The sequence below is a fragment of the Geotrypetes seraphini genome, chromosome 7 (genome assembly GCF_902459505.1).
Source record: "Geotrypetes seraphini chromosome 7, aGeoSer1.1, whole genome shotgun sequence".
NCBI lineage: Eukaryota > Metazoa > Chordata > Amphibia > Gymnophiona > Dermophiidae > Geotrypetes > Geotrypetes seraphini.
The window spans coordinates 21417324-21437371 of record NC_047090.1 but is presented as its reverse complement, the minus strand read 5'-3'; the positions used below and the strand labels follow the sequence as shown (position 1 = coordinate 21437371).

The 20048-nt window shown below is 45.9% G+C and overlaps 2 protein-coding genes across 2 annotated transcripts in view; one reads left to right on the top strand and one right to left on the bottom strand.

The window, feature by feature from the left end:
- Positions 1-4084: 4084 nt before the first annotated feature.
- Positions 4085-16280, bottom strand: ASCL1 (achaete-scute family bHLH transcription factor 1). The gene is made up of 4 exons (XM_033951781.1): positions 16238-16280; positions 12445-12515; positions 5311-6288; positions 4085-5034 (listed from the first exon to the last, which is right to left on the bottom strand). Exons 1-3 carry the CDS (start codon positions 16278-16280, stop codon positions 5326-5328), a joined length of 1077 nt encoding a protein of 358 aa, XP_033807672.1. The 3' UTR covers positions 4085-5034; positions 5311-5325.
- PAH (phenylalanine hydroxylase) overlaps positions 5696-20048 on the top strand; it is a 159832-nt gene continuing 145479 nt past the window's right edge. The window contains exon 1 of the mRNA XM_033953516.1: positions 5696-5914. The gene's annotated coding sequence lies outside the window, so the exon portion shown is untranslated. The remainder of the gene's footprint in view (positions 5915-20048) is intronic.

The following is a 20048-nucleotide window of genomic DNA, read 5'->3' as shown; positions in this document are numbered from 1 at the left end:
GACTTAAGTACGACTCGTTAAGAATGGGGTTGTGGCTTCATTTGATTGTACTGAGCAGTATGTCCAGTGGCATAGACTCCTACACTTCTCCCATAGCAGATTCAGGAATGATGCATGCTGTATCTTAGAGGGAACACTGGCCCTTTTGTCAGAGGTAAGAACAGGAATCTTAAAATCTACAAGTTCTGAGTTACATACAAATGCGACTAAAGAACAGCTTTAAAAACGTAACTTGTTCTTAACCCGGGGACTGCCTGTACAATATTGAAGCACCAACCCCTACTGGCAGCTGACTCCTGCTCAGCTTAGAGAGAAGAGAGGTCCCTACTATAACAGAAAAAAAGAGGAGAGAGGTTAAGATCCAGAAAGTTCTTTGTTATGATGCTTACTTGGTGGAATACAGCTCTTCTGAGCTGGGACTGTCTATTATATGTTAAAATGTACAGCACTGCATATACCTTTTAGCACTATAGAAATAATAAATAGTAGTAGTAGTAGTAGTAGTGGAATACTCTATCTAGATAACTCAGGCTGGAAAATAGTGAGAAGCAATTGTTCGCAGTATATTAGCAGGGGGGGAAGGGGAGATAAAGAAATTGCTATTATTGCAATTCAATGTTATTGTGCTTTCTAAATATTGATACTGTTCATGGAAGTGTATGTCAATAAAAGATATTTAACATAAAATATGGCTCTTCTCAGATTGTTATATGTTAGGGGGTTGTTGGGGGTGCAAGCTGGAAAACAGATTAGAGTATTTTAAACAATTAAAATCTGTCTTTTTTTTTTTTTAAATTAAATAACCCATTAGGAGTCATTGGAATGCAGGATCCATTTATGTTTTAAATATATTAATTTGTGTATTGAAATGCTATAGGATGACTTTTATTAATGTTTTTACATAAATCACTTTGAATAAACATTTTCCCCCTCTTTTACTAAATTGCGCTAGTGTTTTTAGCGCGCGCAGAAAATTAGCGTTCACTAACCTCATGCTACGCGGCTAAAACTAACGCCAGCTCAACGCTGGTGTTAGCGTCTAGCACGCGGCAATTCTGTGCACGCTAAAACCGCTATTCACAACTTAGTAAAAGGAGCCCTTTCAGTTGGTCTAAGGACTATATTCAGTTGTTAATAAAGATTTTTCCCTGCCTTCATGTACAAATACTTAAGTGCCTGCTTGAAGGAGCAGGTATCAAGGCATAGATAGATCTAAACCAATAATTCCCAAACTAGGATCCCCCCTTCAAGGCATCAGAATTTATTTCCCCCAAAGCTCTATCCCCCTAGCCCCCCCCCCCCACACACCCAGTCAATATTTTCCCCAGCCATCTGATCCTTCACCTTGAAGACCATCCTACTTGTCCCTCCCTACGGCATGAAGAATACCCTGAAGATTCTCCTACAAGACTCTACCCCCACCCCCACCCTAATCTTTTCACTGGGTCTTACTAGAGTCCCCTGGGTCTAGCAGGAGCAGTCATCACTGGCTCCTGCTCCTTTGACTTCAGGTTCCAAATATGCACCGGTAACCTCTAGTGGAAATTTTGTGGAACTACAGCTAAAGGTAAGGGTATTTTGCCCTTAGTTGATGGCCTGACCACTAGCATTAATGTTGCAAGATAATGCTGCATGGTCTTGTGAGGACCTTGGACAGTGTTCTTCGTGCCAAGGAAGATCAAAGGGGCCTTTATGTCAGGAGAGGAGATTGAGTTGGGGGACTGGAAGGCTGGGGGGAGGAGGGGGGAAATCTATTATCTTTGGGGTTTGTGGGATAGGATGCCTTGGTTGAGGATCAGCAGATTCTAAGGCCTGGGCTTGGGAGGGGGTGATGGATGTCAGAGGAGGACCGGTGTTGCAGGATTGGGTAAGCATGTAGAGAAGGGGGCGGGGTTAGAAAGCTGTTCCCATACAGAAACACTTTTATTTATTTTGCCAATGTGCAGTGTTTTAAAATCCCTGTTCCCACTGGGCATGGATGAGCCATCAACGCGCAGTCCTGCATCTATTTTACAATAGAAGCTGTTTTAAAATACTATGGAAATGATCCATGTTCCAACTTGACATCCCTCATTACATCATACCTAAAACCTGCCTTTATGTGCTATACTCCAATTTATTCACTCTGAAGAGAATTGCAGAATACTTTTTTCCCCCCATTTTCTATTCGTACTGTAGCTGACTTTGTTTATGGAGTTACAACTGACCTCTTTTATAAAATCCTAGGCAAGGCAGGCTTTTCTCCCTAGTAGTAATTCAGATCTACTTTAAGTCTCAAACTTTACTGTTAAAAGCCCAAAATCCCCAGAATGGGTACGATAAAAATTAGGTCAATTTACAATTTTCAAATAATGCTGGCAAAAAAAATAAAAGACCCTAGCCATCTTCCAAGAGCTAGATATTTGATTTGTATTATAGAGGTTTTGTTTAGCTTTGAAAACTTACACTGCCAGGAGTATAAGTCCCTGATTTATGGAGTTTACAAATGCTAACCGAATACTGGCATGTCGGCTAGCAGTGAATAGCTCTCCCTGCTAACACAAGAAAAGGGTTCTGTGTTGCTAAGCGATTAGAGCAGATGTAATGAGATTTACCCCAATCCAGCAATGCCCTTTCCTATTTTAAATAAAATTGTGTGTTTGTGTGAATTTCTGAGAATGCCTCTTACATTAGCAGACCAACAGCTTAACTTTGCCTTTAGTTTAATGAGTCAAGATATTTACAATTCAGAAGTGAGTCTACACAAGGAAGAGAAATTTCACCTTTATGGAGAAATGAAACATTATCTTAATGTTACAGTATATTCATAATCATAAATAGCTGCATAAGGTGTATCTGGAAAGTTGCATAAAAAAAATTGAAATGCTCTTTAAAAACAAACAAACAGGCAATTCAAATATCTAGATGCACGTGGATGTATCAGATTAGATCATGCATAATCTAAAAAAAGTGAAAATGTTACGTGCATGTGATTTTAAGCAGAACGTTAAAAATTACTGTACCTACAGTTGGCTTGAAGGAAAAAGAATCAGGGTATTTTTTTTTATTCCAGTATAAGTCGATCAAATAGTGAGGAGGAAACTTCTGCTCTTTGGAATGTATGTTGGATCTCCTAAACTCTACGGAAATAAATGGCATAGATGTACATACAAGAGGCCAAGTTCTAAATCTGTAAGCCACGCCGGCTCTCTGCTTCTTTGTTGGGTTTTGTAAGATGCTTTTTTTTTTTTTTTTTGCGCTTTGCTTTCCACTTGGCTAGACACACGCAAACTGAATTTGCAAGTGATGCAGGAGGCGAGCAAGTAGCCAGGCAAAAAGAAACCTGTCATTCTGGTCACGTCCCTGCTAACTGACAACAAGCGGCCCAGCCAAAAACCCAGCAATTTCTTTTTTGAATCTTGGTAATTGGGTACTTTTACACACAGATCACGCCATTTGACTGCAATAGCAAGCTTGGCTGGATCAATGTCGTCTGAACTGCCACACATTTCTTCTTTCTTAGAGAGACTTTTTTCCTCAAAGAAATCAAGTGAATGTATGCTTATAACTGGAGCAATAAAGACAAGCTGGTCTGTACCTGGTGTGATTAGAACGCATTTGTTGTTATCCCATGAGGCACATACATGTGCTTCACTGGACATGGAATGGGAGTGTTTGGGGGGGGGGGGGGGTACTGAATAGGAGTCTAGGGTGGAGCACCACCTTTTCAAAGCTTATTCTTTTCAGATATTCGGGGGGGGGGGTGATTTCAGTAAGGGACAATGAGGTCATTAATCATTCTCTCTCTAGCATTACGGTATATACATTTGCACCACAGAGACAGAAAACAATTGCTTTTCATTGTATCTGCCAAGAGCAAAATCTGGGATGAGAATGAATATCAAGTGCAGACATATTGTTTCCCCCCAACACACTCCCGTCCTTTTGGTATCTAAATCTCTTTCCCAAAACTTTTCTGTTGAAAGTATACTTGTAGAAGAGGCTAGTGACATCATAGAGTAGGAAACAAGCAAGCCTGATAAGATATATGTATATATATATATATAATATATATATGTAAAAGTTTTATTGCGAAACTAGTGCGTATAAAACATGGTTATACAGGGCCTTTGTAAGTCTGTAGTTAAAACAATAAGAAAAAAGGCAGTCATATAAGTTCTCAAGAGGCAGCACAGCAACAGAGGGCTACCAGTTTGCGTTTGGACAATAGCTGCATAAAACTTTGTTCACTTTGAACGTTGTTTAATAACATTATTAATACATTAACAAAGTTTCTCTAAAGTAAGACACATTGGTGCTAAAGTACGTCTGGAGGAATTTCAACCCCAACTTTAAGGAGTGTCCTTTTACACAACCACATACAAAAAAAATGGCAGTTGCAAGGTAATAGACTACACGTCTAAATATGCAGAGGTAATATGGGCATTACATATTAAAAGTATCAAGATATACACATTTTTTAAACCATTTGTACAAAACTTCTATAAATCTCTCTCTTATATACAAAAATAGCTTAATATATCCCAAAACTGGTTAGGATAGATACAAATATTTTCTTATAATTAAAAACAAAAAAAAAAAACCAACTTCACAAAAGTTTGGAAGCATTCTATGATAAAAAAAAATGGTAGAAAAAATAGTCAAAGAGGACTTTTTAAAGGATTCTTTGAGTACAGCATAGTTTGAATGGAAACTCCGCAGACTGTTAATAGGGGACTCACATTTGTCCATAGACTAAATCAAAGTCCGTCTAAAGGACTGGAACTGCATTGTTTTGGGATGTCCTGTATAAGCTGTCTTGAGGATCTTGAGAGACGGGCATAGGTTCTTTCCGATCAAGATGGGATGACGCTCTACACTTCATCGTGTACGCTACCCCCCCCCTCCCCCAGCTTTCCAAATTCTGCTCTTCTTGTGGAACCGACTGGAGTGCAAAGGCAGTGCTTTAGTATGGGTAGAGAGACAGGCAACTCCCCTGTGCTTTCATGTTTTTTCCAACTAGGCTGGGGCAAGTGCAGATTTTTTGCAATGGTCCTGAAAAGAGAACAGAAAAGTGCATCAGTAGAAACAGTACTCATGAGTTCATGTACATTTATTATTATTCTTTCAAGCAGCAGCGTTTGTTCAAATTTCACCAAAGAGCACAGTGGCAAATGTTTCATCCACTCAAGTTGACCTGTAATCAACCCCAAAACATCATTGGCTCTGGTCAGATCCCATAGTGCACTACAGAGCCACGTGAAGCGGTGACTGACAGGCCCGCTGGGCGCTTTGTGCAAACGGAGCTCGAGAAGCCACCAGCCAACTCACCTGCTTCCGGCCACCTCAGAACCAGTTGGTGAAATCCAGGAGCTCTTGCTCTTCGGGGCTCAGCGGGTCGTACGAGCCTTCGTCCGAAGAGTAGGACGAGACAGGCGAGCCTGCCATCGAGTTCATGTCGTTGCAGTAACCGGAAGAGATGGCGGGCGACAGGACCCCCGACTGGAAAGCGGCGCTGACGGCGTCGTGCTCGTCCAGCAGCTGCTGCAGCGCGCGGATGTACTCGACGGCCGACCTCAGAGTCTCTACTTTGCTCATCTTCTTGTTGGCAGCCCCGTTGGGCACGTGCTCCCGGAGGGTGGCGAAGCCGAGGTTCACCAGCTTCACCCGGTTCCTCTCGCGCTCGTTCCTCCTGGCCACCGCCGCGGGCTGCTGCTGGGGGAGGCTGTAGCCAAAGCCCGTGAAGTTGAGCCTCCTCTTGCAGCGCATCAGCTCGGGCGAGGACGAGCGCTGCCTCTTGACCTGCTTCGGCGCCGACTTGTTGCCGTCCGCCGGGCTCAGCTGCAGGGTCTGAGCCGCGGCGGCGAAAAAGCAGGCTGGCTGCAAGAACTGCCGGCTGGCGTCGCTTTCCATCTTGGCAGCGCGAGCCCCGCTGGTAGTCCCTCGTGCAAAGAGGTGGAGGAGAGCGAGGCGGCAGAGGAGGGGGGGGGGAGGGAGGGTGCGAGGAAACGAGAGGTCGAGGGGAAAAGTTGGACGTCCCCCCCTCCCTTGGACCGCTGCTCGGAGGCTCGTGGCGCTCGCGTGTTGGGCTAGCGCTGCGAGTGGGTGCCTTGCAGGCGAGCGTCCCCTCTCTCCCTCGCGCCTTCCACGTTCCCTGGCTGAAGTGAGTGGCTGGGGTCGGGAGTGCCGCCGCCTTTTCAATGGACACAAGCCCCACGCGCTCGTCGTGGCCCCGCCCCCTCTCACGGGGCTCCATTCACTCCGTTTGTTGTTGCAGTGCGTGCCGCCTGGCGCGTGCCGCTCGTTGCGCTGAATAAACAACGCCAGACAGAGGGAGCGCGCGACAGAAAGAGAGAGAGAGAGAGAGAGCGAGGAAAGGGGGAGGTGGGAGAGACTGAGAGGGAAAATTTCTTTGCAAGCGCACAGACCCTCTTTTGCACCCAATTATAGGGGGGGGGGGGGCAATGTATTTAAAAAGTGCAGTGAGGTGGGGTTTTATTTTTTAATGTATTTTTTTGAGCATGAATGCAAGTAGGGAAGTTTGCAAGCACACGGGGTGGTTTTTTTTTCTCTCTCTCTCTCTCTGCTCTCCGCAGTGCTGAGGAAAGCAAGGCAGGCGCTTGCTGTCGCTGTCCACAAACGGGTGCTGTTCTTTCAGTACTAGAAAGGTAGGTGGGTGGGGGAGCAGGGCGGGCAATATGCCACACTAGATGATGCTGACAGTGGAGATGCTTTGAGGGATGGGAGTCGTGGCCAGGAAGGCGGCGGCAGTGAGACCTACGCTTTTCTCTCTTTCAATATTTCAGCTTCTTGCAAAGTTTGTCAGAATAGCTACTTGAGATACATTGGACCACAGGCTGAAAGGCTATCCCTATAAAACCAAGATTTGAAAGTTCTTAGTTGGTTTTAGACAGAGCAAGGGGGCGGAGATGCCTAATCTTCAATTAAAATTCATTAGCAGTAACAAAATAATAGCTGGTATATTGGTAATCTAGATTAAACACGTGCTTTCTCAGTAGTAACAGGGCGAGTTTCACCCCTTCCTCAAGAACTTTAGACTGTGGCAAAACAGTAAAATATGCTCCAAGAAAGAGGGGTTTTCAAACTGAAGAACTGACAATCTTAAAGGTGTAAGGAGGGGCCCCTGAAAAGTTCCCAGCCCAACCCAAGAAGGGAATGTGTGGCGCTATGAAACTTACAAGTTACTTCACACTTTTCTTGGCACTTTTCATTTCAGTGATATGAAATTAATCAAAAAGTGTCAAGAAAAGAGTAGAATAACTTGTAAGTTTCGTGGCTCCACATTATTCTCTTCTTGATTGGGTTGAAACTTTTCAGCGCCTCCCCCCCTAACTTTGATTTCCTCACCCAAATATATCTTCCTCTGTACCTGTAGTCATTATATTATTCAGTTCTTTATGGAACTGGAATAGCAATAGAAGGTTCCAAAAATAACTGCACTTTTGAATAAATAGGTTTTATCCCTTTTGACTTGATAGTCACTTTCAGTGTGGTTCAGAATAAAGAATATGCTTAAATGAACATCTATCAAGGAGACTTCCATTTTTAATATCCTTTATGAAGCTGAAATGCAATGCATATAACAGTACATGGAGAATAAAAAGCCCGAGAGCTTGTCTCGACGGGCAGCTCTAACGCGGAGCTGGGAGGCCTGCGGAGCCGCCCGTCGGGTAAGTGTTAGGGGGGGGGTGGTGATTAGGTAGGAAGGGAATTTAAAATCTAAGGGAGGAGGTATTTCCCGCCATGGGAGTGACCTCCGATAGGGCAGAGTCGGGGCCGCAGGGTAGGGGATATAAAAGGAGGGCTCTCTGAGGACCGTAACGGTTTCTGGTCCTCCGAGGCAGCTTTCCCACCCTCCCACCCGCTGGTACTATGGGGTTAAGTGTTGGGTTTCGGTTGGCGGTATCCCGAGCTACTGGCGGCTGGTCTCATCATGGGATGAGCGGTGGGCCGGCTGAGATCCGTGCCTGGTGGGTCGGATGACCCTGGACAATAGGGCATGTGGGGACATGCCACCCCTCGGACCCTTGCTTAGATGGCAGGGTCGGGGGCCATTTACATCTGAGTCGGTAGCTCGGAATCAGGGTCACAATGGTGATACCATTGTGCTGGTTTAATTAGATAAACTGTTATTTAATGCTGTTTGTATATGTTGTTTACTATATGTAAATGTTATTTAAATATGTTTATTTTACAATAAACAGGGCTGCGGCCAGGTTTCTCCACTCAGGTCTACGTATCTTTTTGGGGTTTGGACAGGGATTTGAAGGTTAGGAAGTATATGCATCAGGGAAGCGGGCCGCTCCAGCTTCCGCTGTTAGAAAGTCAGTGGTTTTCCCAGAGAAATGCATGCAATTGTACAAATACACCCCATGAATAATAAGTGTCTCCTGTTTTGTTAAGAGGAACTTTAAGGAAAGGAGCTCAGCCCTGAACATAAGCACTCTGACAAACAGCAAATCCTTTGCATGAGTGACTGGGAAAAACACAATTTCTGATGTGTCAAGGAAAAGTTGATATCTAGACCCCCTTATCTGGTTAGTTACACCTCACCTGCTGCCTTTATATCACAGACCGAATGTTGACAATTACTTTGATAAGGGCATGTTTCTCCTTAAAATCATCAGTGATCAGACAAATCACCAGCTGCATCCAGTTCAGTAAAGGAAAAGTTCTCTCCTATTTATCTTGTAAAAATTATTGACAAATCTCAAGAAACGGAAGCGATAGTAAAGTGTCCCTGTTGCCTCCGTTTGCAGCCAATGACTCATACAGAGAAGAAGAAAAAAGTAAAAGACACATAAACTGCTTAGTAAGTAAATAAAGGGATAACCAAACTGAATATAAAAATGTTCATATGAGCGACTCATTATGGGGGTCCCGTCCTGAGTTGTGCTGAGTAATGTGAGCCTTTAAAATCAATTGTGATCTGTTTCCTCATGGGGGCAGTGCCGAGAAGATCAGTTGTAACAACCGTGAAAAGCCAAACACACATTTAAAAGAAGAAGTTCAAAACCTATCAGTGGTGATTTTCTTCCAGGTCTCTCCAGATCAATGACCTGGAACCTTTGTGGAATTGTTCCTTTCACTCAGCTGCAGCTGAAGTGAAAGGTAAAGGTTGCCACTAGCCTGACCCAGTACCCTTTATTTTTCACATTACTGATCACTAGGGTTTTGCATTCCTTGAAAATGTTATAGGAAGTGTCAACTACATATGGTAGCTGTTTCATGTTATATTGTCAAATGAAAATGAGCCGACCCCCCCACCTCCCCACTAATTTTGTGTGGGTGGGAAGAGGGTTCGTGATGCCTCGATAGCACTTGCTCTTCAGAAAAAGCACACACTTTCAAGAGTATGCACACTGATTGCAGAGTCTGTGCTTTTTTCCAGACGTACACATGCATGAACCCATAGGAGGCAACTCTGCAATATGCTGGAGTGTTAACCCAATGGCACATAACCATCCATGGACACAATTAAGGAGTTTGCTAGATATTAGGGGTGCTCAAGCACCCACAACACCGTAACACCACAACACCCACAACACCAACGGTCGGCTCGGGGGCCCGTTCCAGCGGGGCACCCGACACTGTCTTCGCTCCTCCCCCATTCCAGCAGGGGAGAGCCGATGGAGGAGGGCTGCAGTCCGGCCATCGGACCAACGGTCGGCTCGGGGGCCCATTCCAGCAGGGCACCCGACACTGTCTTCGCTCCTCCCCCATTCCAGCAGGGGAGAGCCGACGGAGGAGGGCTGCAGTCCGGCCATCGGACCAACGGTCGGCTCGGGGGCCCATTCCAGCAGGGCACCCGACACTGTCTTCGCTCCACCCCCATTCCAGCAGGGGAGAGCCGACGGAGGAGGGCTGCAGTCCGGCCATCGGACCAACGGTCGGCTCGGGGGTCCGTTCCAGCGGGGCACCCGACACTGTCTTCGCTCCTCCCCCATTCCAGCAGGGGAGAGCCGACGGAGGAGGGCTGCAGTCCGGCCATCGGACCAACGGTCGGCTCGGGGGCCCGTTCCAGCGGGGCACCCGACACTGTCTTCACTCCTCCCCCATTCCAGCAGGGGAGAGCTGATGGAGGAGGGCTGCAGTCTGGCCATCGGACCAACGGTCGGCTCGGGGGCCCATTCCAGCAGGGCACCCGACACTGTCTTCGCTCCTCCCCCATTCCAGCAGGGGAGAGCCGACGGAGGAGGGCTGCAGTCCGGCCATCAGACCAACGGTCGGCTCGGGGGCCCGTTCCAGCGGGGCACCCGACACTGTCTTCACTCCTCCCCCATTCCAGCAGGGGAGAGCTGATGGAGGAGGGCTGCAGTCTGGCCATCGGACCAATGGTCGGCTCGGGGGCCCATTCCAGTGGGGCACCCGACACTGTCTTCGCTCCTCCCCCATTCCAGCAGGGGAGAGCTGATGGAGGAGGGCTACAGTCTGGCCATCGGACCAATGGTCGGCTCGGGGGCCCATTCCAGCGGGGCACCCGACACTGTCTTCGCTCCTCCCCCATTCCAGCAGGGGAGAGCCGACGGAGGAGGGCTGCAGTCCGGCCATCGGACCAACGGTCGGCTCGGGGGCCCGTTCCAGCGGGGCACCCGACACTGTCTTCACTCCTCCCCCATTCCAGCAGGGGAGAGCTGATGGAGGAGGGCTGCAGTCTGGCCATCGGACCAATGGTCGGCTCGGGGGCCCGTTCCAGCGGGGCACCCGACACTGTCTTCGCTCCTCCCCCATTCCAGCAGGGGAGAGCCGACGGAGGAGGGCTGCAGTCCGGCCATCAGACCAACGATTGGCTCAGGGGCCCGTTCAAGCTGGACTTCAGTTTTGACTGTTTTGATTTTATTTTCACTTCTTTTTAGTTTATGATATATTTTTTAATCTCACTTATTGTTTTACCACTTATTTTGTTTTATTTTATCATTCCAAATTTCATTTAAATTTCCCCAGAATTCTATTGCTTCAACGGTTCTCCCTCTGCATCTATTCTTATCTCCCCTCTTTTTAACCTTTCAAATTCCTTTAGATCATTGTAATCTTATTAGTATGTTTATTTTCTTATTTTTCTCCTCTATCTCTATTTTCTTTCTTTATTACTCACTCTTCTAATTGTCATTTTTCCTGGTACTTTAGTTAGATTGTGAGCCTTCGGAATAGTAAGGGAATTTCTAAGTACAGTACCTATCTTACTTATAATTTTAATGCACCAATATATTCATTGTAACCCGTTCTGGGCTCTTTTGGGAGGACGGGCTAAAAAATCGAATAAATAAATAAATAAGAACTGGCTCAGTGCGTGAACCATCACATACACATGCATGGTTATGGAAGAGTGTGCACTCTTCTGAAAGGCTCTTAACTACATTGGCATCTGTGACAAGGGGGAAAACAAACAAAATGAATATTCCCAGAAACGACTTGAGAAACCACACAAAGCAAAACATTTCTGACTTCATGCCCTTATTGGTCACAAACTGCAGCATTTGGGCCAAAATTCTATATATGATGCAGAAAAATAGGCCCCAATAAAATGTCATGCTAAGCACCATTCTATAAACAATGCTCAGAGTTGGGCTCCGTTTGCAGACTAGCATTTGGCACTGGGATCCGCACCCAATTTTAGGTGCGCTTATTTACATATATGCTAATATATTAAAGATATACATGTGCAATGGGTGCATTAATGTTAGCATTTGGTTAATAGTGTTGCCTTTTTGGGGTTATAGATGAGCCTGAGAGCAGGTCTCAACGGGCGATCATAACGCAGGGCTGGGAGGCCAGTGTGATCGCCCATCGAAGGCTCGTGAATGGCTATGGGGGGGGGGAGTGCAGCAATAGGTCGGTGGGCTTTCCTTCCAAAAAGAGAAACAGAGATGGGAGGGGGCGCTTATAAGCCGGGACCTCGGAGGACTCGGGGCTTATCAGCATGGGTGACGTCGGATCGCAAGGTTGGCACAGGCAGGCATGGTGGTGAGAAGATCCCCAACACCGGAGGAGGAACCGGCTGAGATTTCCGTAGTCGCCGGGGTCTCCTATGACAAGGATGAAGAGTGGGTGAGTGCGGGACCTTTGGGGGAGCGATCGCTGCCGCTGTTGCATTCTTGAGCCAAGCCTTATCAGCGATCATGGTGGAAGGATGGGGCAGCCCGCTGCGACGGATGCAAATAGGCCGGCTCTTGAACCCAGAAAAGAGTGTTTCCGGAGACCAGGGGCAATAGTGCAGGAGTGAGGAGGCAGGGCCAGGAACAGGAGACAGTGCTGGTAGGAGGCCTGTGGTAGCAAGGGATGCAGCTGCTGAGCCTTCCAGAGGGGAAGCTGGGGTTCTGGGGAGTTCTGGTGTATGGGAGACTGGGGTGTGGCCAGCCAAAGTGGTGCAAGGATAGCCCATGGGTCTGGGTTATTGGCCTGCCTGGCCTGTGGGGCAGTGGGATCCTGTGTGGGTGCTCTCACCATGGCCTGTTGCAGTACCTCCATATAGAGAATGACACGGTGACTGTTAGCTGCTGCTATCCAAGGGTAACCTGCAGGAATAGGGCAAAAAAAAAGACTGGTATCTGTGGGTACAGGGACAAGGCCATTCACTGTAGGTAGACACAATGAAAGGGAAATTAAGGACTGGAAAGTAAGAAAGTAGATGAGACAGAAAACAAAAGGAAAAGCAGAAAGAGAAAGGAAGGGAGAGGAGAGAGAGATACCAGAGTATTGGGGAAGGAGGAGTAGACAGATACCAGATCTGAAGGGAGGAAAGGAGGAGAGATGCTAAAAACCACCTGGGGAGGGAGTGAGAGATGGAAGGGAAGAAGACAGAGATGCCAGACTATGGGGGGAGCGGAGGGAAGAAGATGGGTGCCAGACCAATGGGGAGGAAGGGAGTGAGAGATGGAAGGGAGAGACAGTTTCTGGTAGAGGCATAGAAATAGAGCAGATGAAATGTGGAAGAGGCAAAGAGAAGGCAAACAGTGGATGGTAGGAAGATAATGACGAGAAGATGAGGAAAGCAGAAATCAGACAACAAAGGTAGAAAAAAAATTATATTTCTTTTCTTTTTTTAGCTTTAGGATAAAGTAGTATTGTAGCTGTGTTGATAAATGTTTATAAACAAAGCCCTGCCAGCTGAAGATCTCTTCCTCTAGTTAGTCAGCCAAAACTCTGATTTATAAAATAACAATTATACAGAATATTGTTTCTTTTTATACTTTTTTAAAATAAGCTCAGTATAAAACTATTTGAGGCTTGTGCAAATGGGATCAGATGGTTTGCGAGGATGGGGCACAGACAGGGACCGAGCTTGTGGGGACGAGGCGGGGATGGGGCCAAGCTCACAGGGATAGGGCGGGAAAAGGGACCAAGTTCGCAGGGATGGTGTGGAGATGGGGACAATTTTTTCCCCATGTCATTCTCTACCTCCGTACCTCTGTGCAGGACCTCCTCTTACTTGGGGAAAGGGGGGGGGGTAGTCTGCAAGGGCTGTTTCATGGCAAGATCAAAGAGCGGGGGAAGGGGTGCAGGGTTCGGGGGGGGGGGGCAGGGTTTAACTCCTGCTGGTACTGTGCAGGTTGCTGCTCCCTGTATGGATCTTTCCTTGTAGGAACCTGAAGCAGTGGGCATGTGGCCTGGTAGCCGGAAAGAAACTTCATTGGTAGGTCACTCTCAGAACATCATAGAGTCCATGGCACCGAGGAGAGCGGGACTGATGGAGTCAGCGATGACAGGCCGGAGAATGCCGAGCATAGTGGCTGCTGATGATGGAAGACCAGCTGGAAGAGTAGTCACCACAGGAGGTGCACAGGAGATAGGTAACATGGCACTAGCTGCTACTGTGGGGTCAAATGGGTAGGAAGAAAGAGAAGCACAAGTAGAAAGGTCGGGATTATTCATCTTCTTCTTTCTCCTCTTTAATATCTTCATCTTCTTCACAGTCGCGAGGGAAGGCAACGGAAGGTGTATCGATGCAGGAAGGTCAGGACAGGGGAGTGTCGGCGTTGGTGGCAGTGACGGAGCTCTGTGAAAAGGTTCCTAGGGCTCTGTGATGAAAAATTCAGAAACGGGCCTTTATTGATATTTTTCAGTTGCTAGAAGGCAGGACGTGCCAGAAGAGTATGAAAAAGGATAGGAAGGAGGGGGGCTCAGTCAAAATCTGGACCCTTTCCCGCAGCATTGTCAACTGGATGCTGTCATTTATGCACCTTACGAGCGCCCACAAGATTATGGCTTGGTTTTGGCCTATGCAGATTCCATCATTGACGCGTATCATCGTTTCGGTAGTTGGGCTTGGCTCAACTACGACGAAACATTTCGGGGCACAATGGAAGAGAATCGGTGCATGTCATGGGGCATTCAGGCTCACACATATGAACTCAAAAATGGGTTTGGTCAGGGGTGGGCTGGTGAGGCTGTCGACCTCGGGCACGGGTAGCGGCCGCTCCTTTCAGCCCTTGGTTGGTCTGGGCACACAGAGCGCCAGGGGGAGTTCAGGATGTCTGTTGGAAGTTTAATAAGGCGACCTGTCCTTTCCCGTACTGCAAATTCTAACACGCCTGTTCACAGTGTGGCCAGAGCCACTCGGCACTCAAGTGTCTCAAGAAAGGGGCGTGAATATCCCCCTGGGTCGTCAAAGTGAGGCAGTGGCAGCAGAGGCTGCCCACTCCAATTAGGGTAGCTGCCCTTCGGCTGTAGCTTCGTTGCTATGGTGATGCCTAGGCATTGACAGTTTTAGAGCTGTGTTTTGGGGAGGGTTTCGTTATTCCGTTTCAGGGACCAATAGGCAATGTTCAGGTTCTGAATGCATTGTTGGTGGTTCTCCTGTGGTCTGTGTAAAACTGCTAGAATAGCTTTGTAAGGGACATATAGCAGGGCCTTTTCAAATGTGCTCCTTCTTGGAGATGATGGTCTCCCCTCTAGCAGTGATCCCCCAAGAAGGAACTACGGAAGTTTAGGCTCATTCATAATCTTTCCCAGCCAGCGGGGAGATCAGTGAATGATGGCATCCCACAGGTATCTTTGCGCAATACATTATGCATCTTTTGACTGTGCTCTTTGACTCATTCTGAGGGCGGGGTGTGGACGCTAACTTTGAGATAAGTTGAGAGGAATTTTCCATTGCCCAGTAGCATTTTCTAAGCATCTGTAGGTATGTTGAGAATTGACTATCAATCATTTAAAGGTCTTGGTTATAATTAATTTGGCATGATCTTTATGCGCTTATTGCGTTATAAAGGATTGCACATTTATTTAATGTGATAATGCACTTGCAAGGGTGACACACAAGTGTGCAGGTGACGGGACAAAAGCGCGCGAGACAAACGCGTGCTGACATTTGAGAGTGGACAATTGAGCACAAGACTTCAGCGTGCCGCTCTATAAGCTTATTTTAACCCCCCCCACACACACACAGACTTTACTTAATACTGTTCGCGCTGCCATGGCGGGGGGGTGTAACCTACCACATTATACAGAAAACTTACTTTTTACCAATTTTTCCAGGGGAGTTAAGTTTTCGGTATAATGGGGATTACAACCCCCCAAAACCACCCCCAACAGCAGCGCCAACACTATTAAGTAAAGTGGGGGGGGGGGGGGGTTTCCCTCCACACTCCCTGTCGGAGCCCTTTAAAATAAGCTTTTAGAGCGGCACGCTGAAGTTTTGCGCTCAATTGTCCACTCTCAAATGTCGGCACCAGTTTGTCTCAGGCGCTTCTGACTGTGAACCAAGTGTGCATGTGGGTAGTTCCATATTTTGAAAGAAAAAATATTTAAAATATAAAAAGACATGGTTATATAATTTGATTTCTAATTGAATATACAGTAAGGTGGTGTTTTTGAGAAAATGAGAGGTTTTTTGTAGGACCATGAATGAAATCTCGAAATGATAAATCTCAGACTTAATTCTTTGTTATTTCATCAGTTTCTGAGATTGATATAGAATTGTTAAATGGAGGGAAGTTTATTAGGATAAATCTCCACCAATAAAATATATCACTCTCAAAGAGAGGAATATATTTTATATTAATATGGGGAAAGAAGCTCGCCTGATATATTAAGTATAATATAATATGTGTGTATGTTTATTCAAGAACTAAGACTCAGAACATTTAAAAGAAAACTGAAAATTTATTTCTTACAGAGCAGAATTAGTTATAAAATCAGGCAGGTAGAGCAAGTTACAGATAGGATCATTTAAGCAAGAAAAAAATTATGCCACAAGACAAGATATTGCTAAGGCCGAATGATTACAGTTACTCACAATTGCTGGTGGCAAAGTCCTTTAGATGGAAAGGAGACCGCATGGCCTAGTTGGAGAGCTGAGCACATGGCCTGTGGAAGCACATGGTTGCAGCACGATGATCCCTAGGAGAAAAGAGAGTCCAGCGCTGTGATCATAGTAACATAGTAGATGACGTCAGATAAAAACCTGAATGGTCCATCTAGTCTGCCCAAACTGACTGAATCTAAAAATTTGTTGGGGTTTTTTTTTTTTTTTTTCCTTCTTCTTAGCTATTTCTGGACAAGAATTCAATGCTCTGCCCTCTGGGTGCCAAAAGACCTAGTTTTGATCCTACCCTCTAGAAACCCCAGAAACATTTTTATTTTCTTAAAGTTGTGATGGCATTTAAAGTATACCCTTGATCCGAAGGAAAAGGGGGGGGGGGGGAGGATGGGTAAATCCTCTGGCTTTATAGATGTAGATGGTTCCCATGAGGCATCAGAACCTAGGGGAAATTGTCCAAGCCTAAGGCAGGCTGAGGCTGGCATTGCATCCAATCACAGAGCAGTATTACAATTCCAACTTTTTCCTCTTTTTTTAGGTGGATGATCTCATCTGATTAAATTTTCTTATTTCTGTTTGAGTGGATTAAAATGGTGTGCAGACTGGGGGGTATTTCCTTTTACTGGCACACCCAGCCATGCTTTTGTTTTCCACTGATACACCTTCTATTATGGTGCAGTATCACTGGTATCCACCCTGGCTGTCCTTTGGTTCTCCATTCAATAGGCACATTTAACACAACACCTGGATAAGATGGCTGGAAGCAGTGCTGGCTCAAGTCTTTTCAGAATCCAAGCTAAAAATTCACTTTATTTTAAATTTCTCAAAATGAATCATTTCTCGGTTCAGGAAATAAATTTATTCCAGCAAAAAAATTAAATATAACATGCTCCAAGATTCTTTTTCCTCTCTTTTTCAACTAACACCTATTATCTGTTGTTAGAAAGCCATTGTTTGGTTTGAGCTACAGCTATTAATTGGCTTTTCAATCCATCTCGTGTATTGGACATGTAGGGGGACATGTCACCCCTCAGATCCTTGCTGACATGGCAGGGTCATGGGCCATAAGTTGATCTTATACTGTAACTCAGGGAAAATGTTATGTTTGTTGCTATGCTTGAATTTGTTAATACCAATAAACAAGACTGCGGCTGGTTTTCACCAACAAGAGTGCCTTGTGTAGTAATGTTATGGGAGTAGTTGGGGGAGTGAGGGCTGGGGAATAGTTATAGGGGAAGGGGGTGGTACCGGGGATAAGTAGGCCTATCCAGATCCCGCTGTTATGTCTCTTCAGTAAGGTATGGGAAGTTTCTAAGCAGGCCCCCAAAAGTAAACATAGAGACTTTGCAGTTACCACATTAAGGCCCCTTTTATCAAGCCATGTAAGGGTTTTCTTTATCATGTGTTTCTGCAGTAAAAACTCAGATGCTCATAGGAATTCTGTGAGCGCTGGAGCTTTTACCGCAGTAGCCTGTGATTTTTTTTTTTTTTTAACTTTTAAATGGTTAATTTTGGCAGCTGTTAGCAGGGGAGGTTTAAGGCAATCTGCTGAATGAGGTGAGCGATGGGCTGATGCCTCCCCTCCCGAGCATCCAAAATGTGGGTGAGACAAGGACTGCCACAACTATTAGGCAAGACTGGCCAGTTGCCTATGGCAGCAGCTTCTTGGTAATAGCTTCAGTTACACAGTAATTCCTTCCTCTCTTTCTTATCTATCTATCTCTCTCTCCCTCCCTTCCACATCTCTCCTATCTGCACTTCCAACCCCTCCTCCCAAGTCTGCAATCTCTTCCCCATCTCTTCCTCCTCCTTCTGGCTCCAAGTCCATATCCCTTCCATATTTCTCTGTCTATCTCTCCTCCTCCCCTGCTATCTCTGAGTTGTTCATCTCTCCCTCTCCCCATTTTTCCCAAGTCCATATCCCTTCCATCTTTCCCTGTCTATCTCTCCTCCTCCTCTGCTATCTCTGAGTTGTTCATCTCTCCCTCTCCCCATTTTTCCCAAGTCCATATCCCTTCCATTTTTCCCTGTCTATCTCTCCTCCTCCCCTGCTATCTCTGAGTTGTTCATCTCTCCCTCTCCCCATTTTTCCCAAGTCCATATCCCTTCCATCTTTCTCTGTCTATCTCTCCTCCTCCCCTGCTATCTCTGAGTTGTTCATCTCTCCCTCTCCCCATTTTTCCCAAGTCCATATCACTTCCATCTTTCCCTGTCTATCTCTCCTCCTCCCCTGCTATCTCTGAGTTGTTCATCTCTCCCTCTCCCCATTTTTCCCAAGTCCATATCCCTTCCATCTTTCCCTGTCTATCTCTCCTCCTCCCCTGCTATCTTTGAGTTGTTCATCTATCCCTCTCCCCATTTTTCCCTCCTCCATATCCCTTCCATCTTTCCATGTCTATCTCTCCTCCTCCCCTGCTATCTCTGAGTTGTTCATCTCTCCCTCTCCCATTTTTCCCTCCTCCAAGTCCATCTCTCCATTTCTCTATTTTGCTCTCCTCCACCAAGCCCATCTCTTTCTCTCTGTCTCTCTCCCCATTTTTCCCCTCCACCAAGTCCATCTCTCCCCCTTTCACAACCTCTACTATCTTTCCCTGACCTGCTTTTACCCCTTTTGCCATTTTCCCTCTCCTGCCCCTCTATTCTCCCCAAAGTCCTATCCCCCTTCTACCCCTGCCATCTGTCCCTGTCTCCCTTCTAGAACCCCTCTGTCCTCTCCATCCATCTCCCAAATCTGATATCTCTCCCTCACCCCATCCCTCAATCTATCTTTCCCTTCTTTCCTCAATTGAGTTCAACATCTCTCCCTTCTCCCACTCCCTCATTGCCGAGTCCAATAGCTCTCCCTTCTCCCACTCCCTCCCCGCCGAGTCCAATGTCTATCTTCAGGCAGCACTGTTGAGGGACAATTGGTATGACCCAGTAAGTCTATTCTTATAAATAATGCACATTAAAGAGTAATAGTGCACACTATTGATGATTGGGAGGGGGAGGAAAACAATGAAATTTCTTGTTTCAGTTTAAAAACAGCTTACCTATATGCACTTGAAACAAGTTACATCCAAACTGAAAAAAGCAGAACATTGAGACACTGAGATCATTGAGTTTAAATCCGAGACTAAAAGTTTAATTTTTTTAAATTCTTAAAAAGATTTTATTCAGGACTGAACCATTTTCTGTATGCTATAGAACTGAATAAGAGTATCCCCCACTTTCCATAAACTTGCACACCCAGGTTATCGAATAAGGTCATTTGTGCACATAAGATAAGAACTTGACTAGCTTTACTGGGTCAGACCAATGATCCGTCCAGACCAGTATCCTGTTTCCAACAGTGGTCAATCCAGGTCACAAGTACCTGGCAGAAAGCTAAATAGTAGCAACATTTCATGCTACTGATCCCAGTTGTCGCCATCATTCTCCATATTTCCTATTTCACTGTCCCTCTACTTCAGTTTTAAAAAATCATTTATTTCAGTCAGCTTTTCAGTTTTAAAAAGTCATCTTTTCTTTGGATTTTGCACAATACAGGCGGAAATACAATCCTTTGATACTGCACCGCTTGCAAATCTGGCTCCATGAATTCCAAGTTTAACTTACTGAAAGTTTGACACGTAAGTACATATTAGCACAGTTTTGAGAAAAGACTGCTCTGGATATTTAAATCCATAAAGGCATTCAGAATTAGCTTTGGTACCATGGCAGTGCGTGTAAGTACATACAACACCTGAGCACAGAAACTGTACTAGTGGCAGTACAGGGCTCGACCCTCAAACGCCATTCTAAAGGA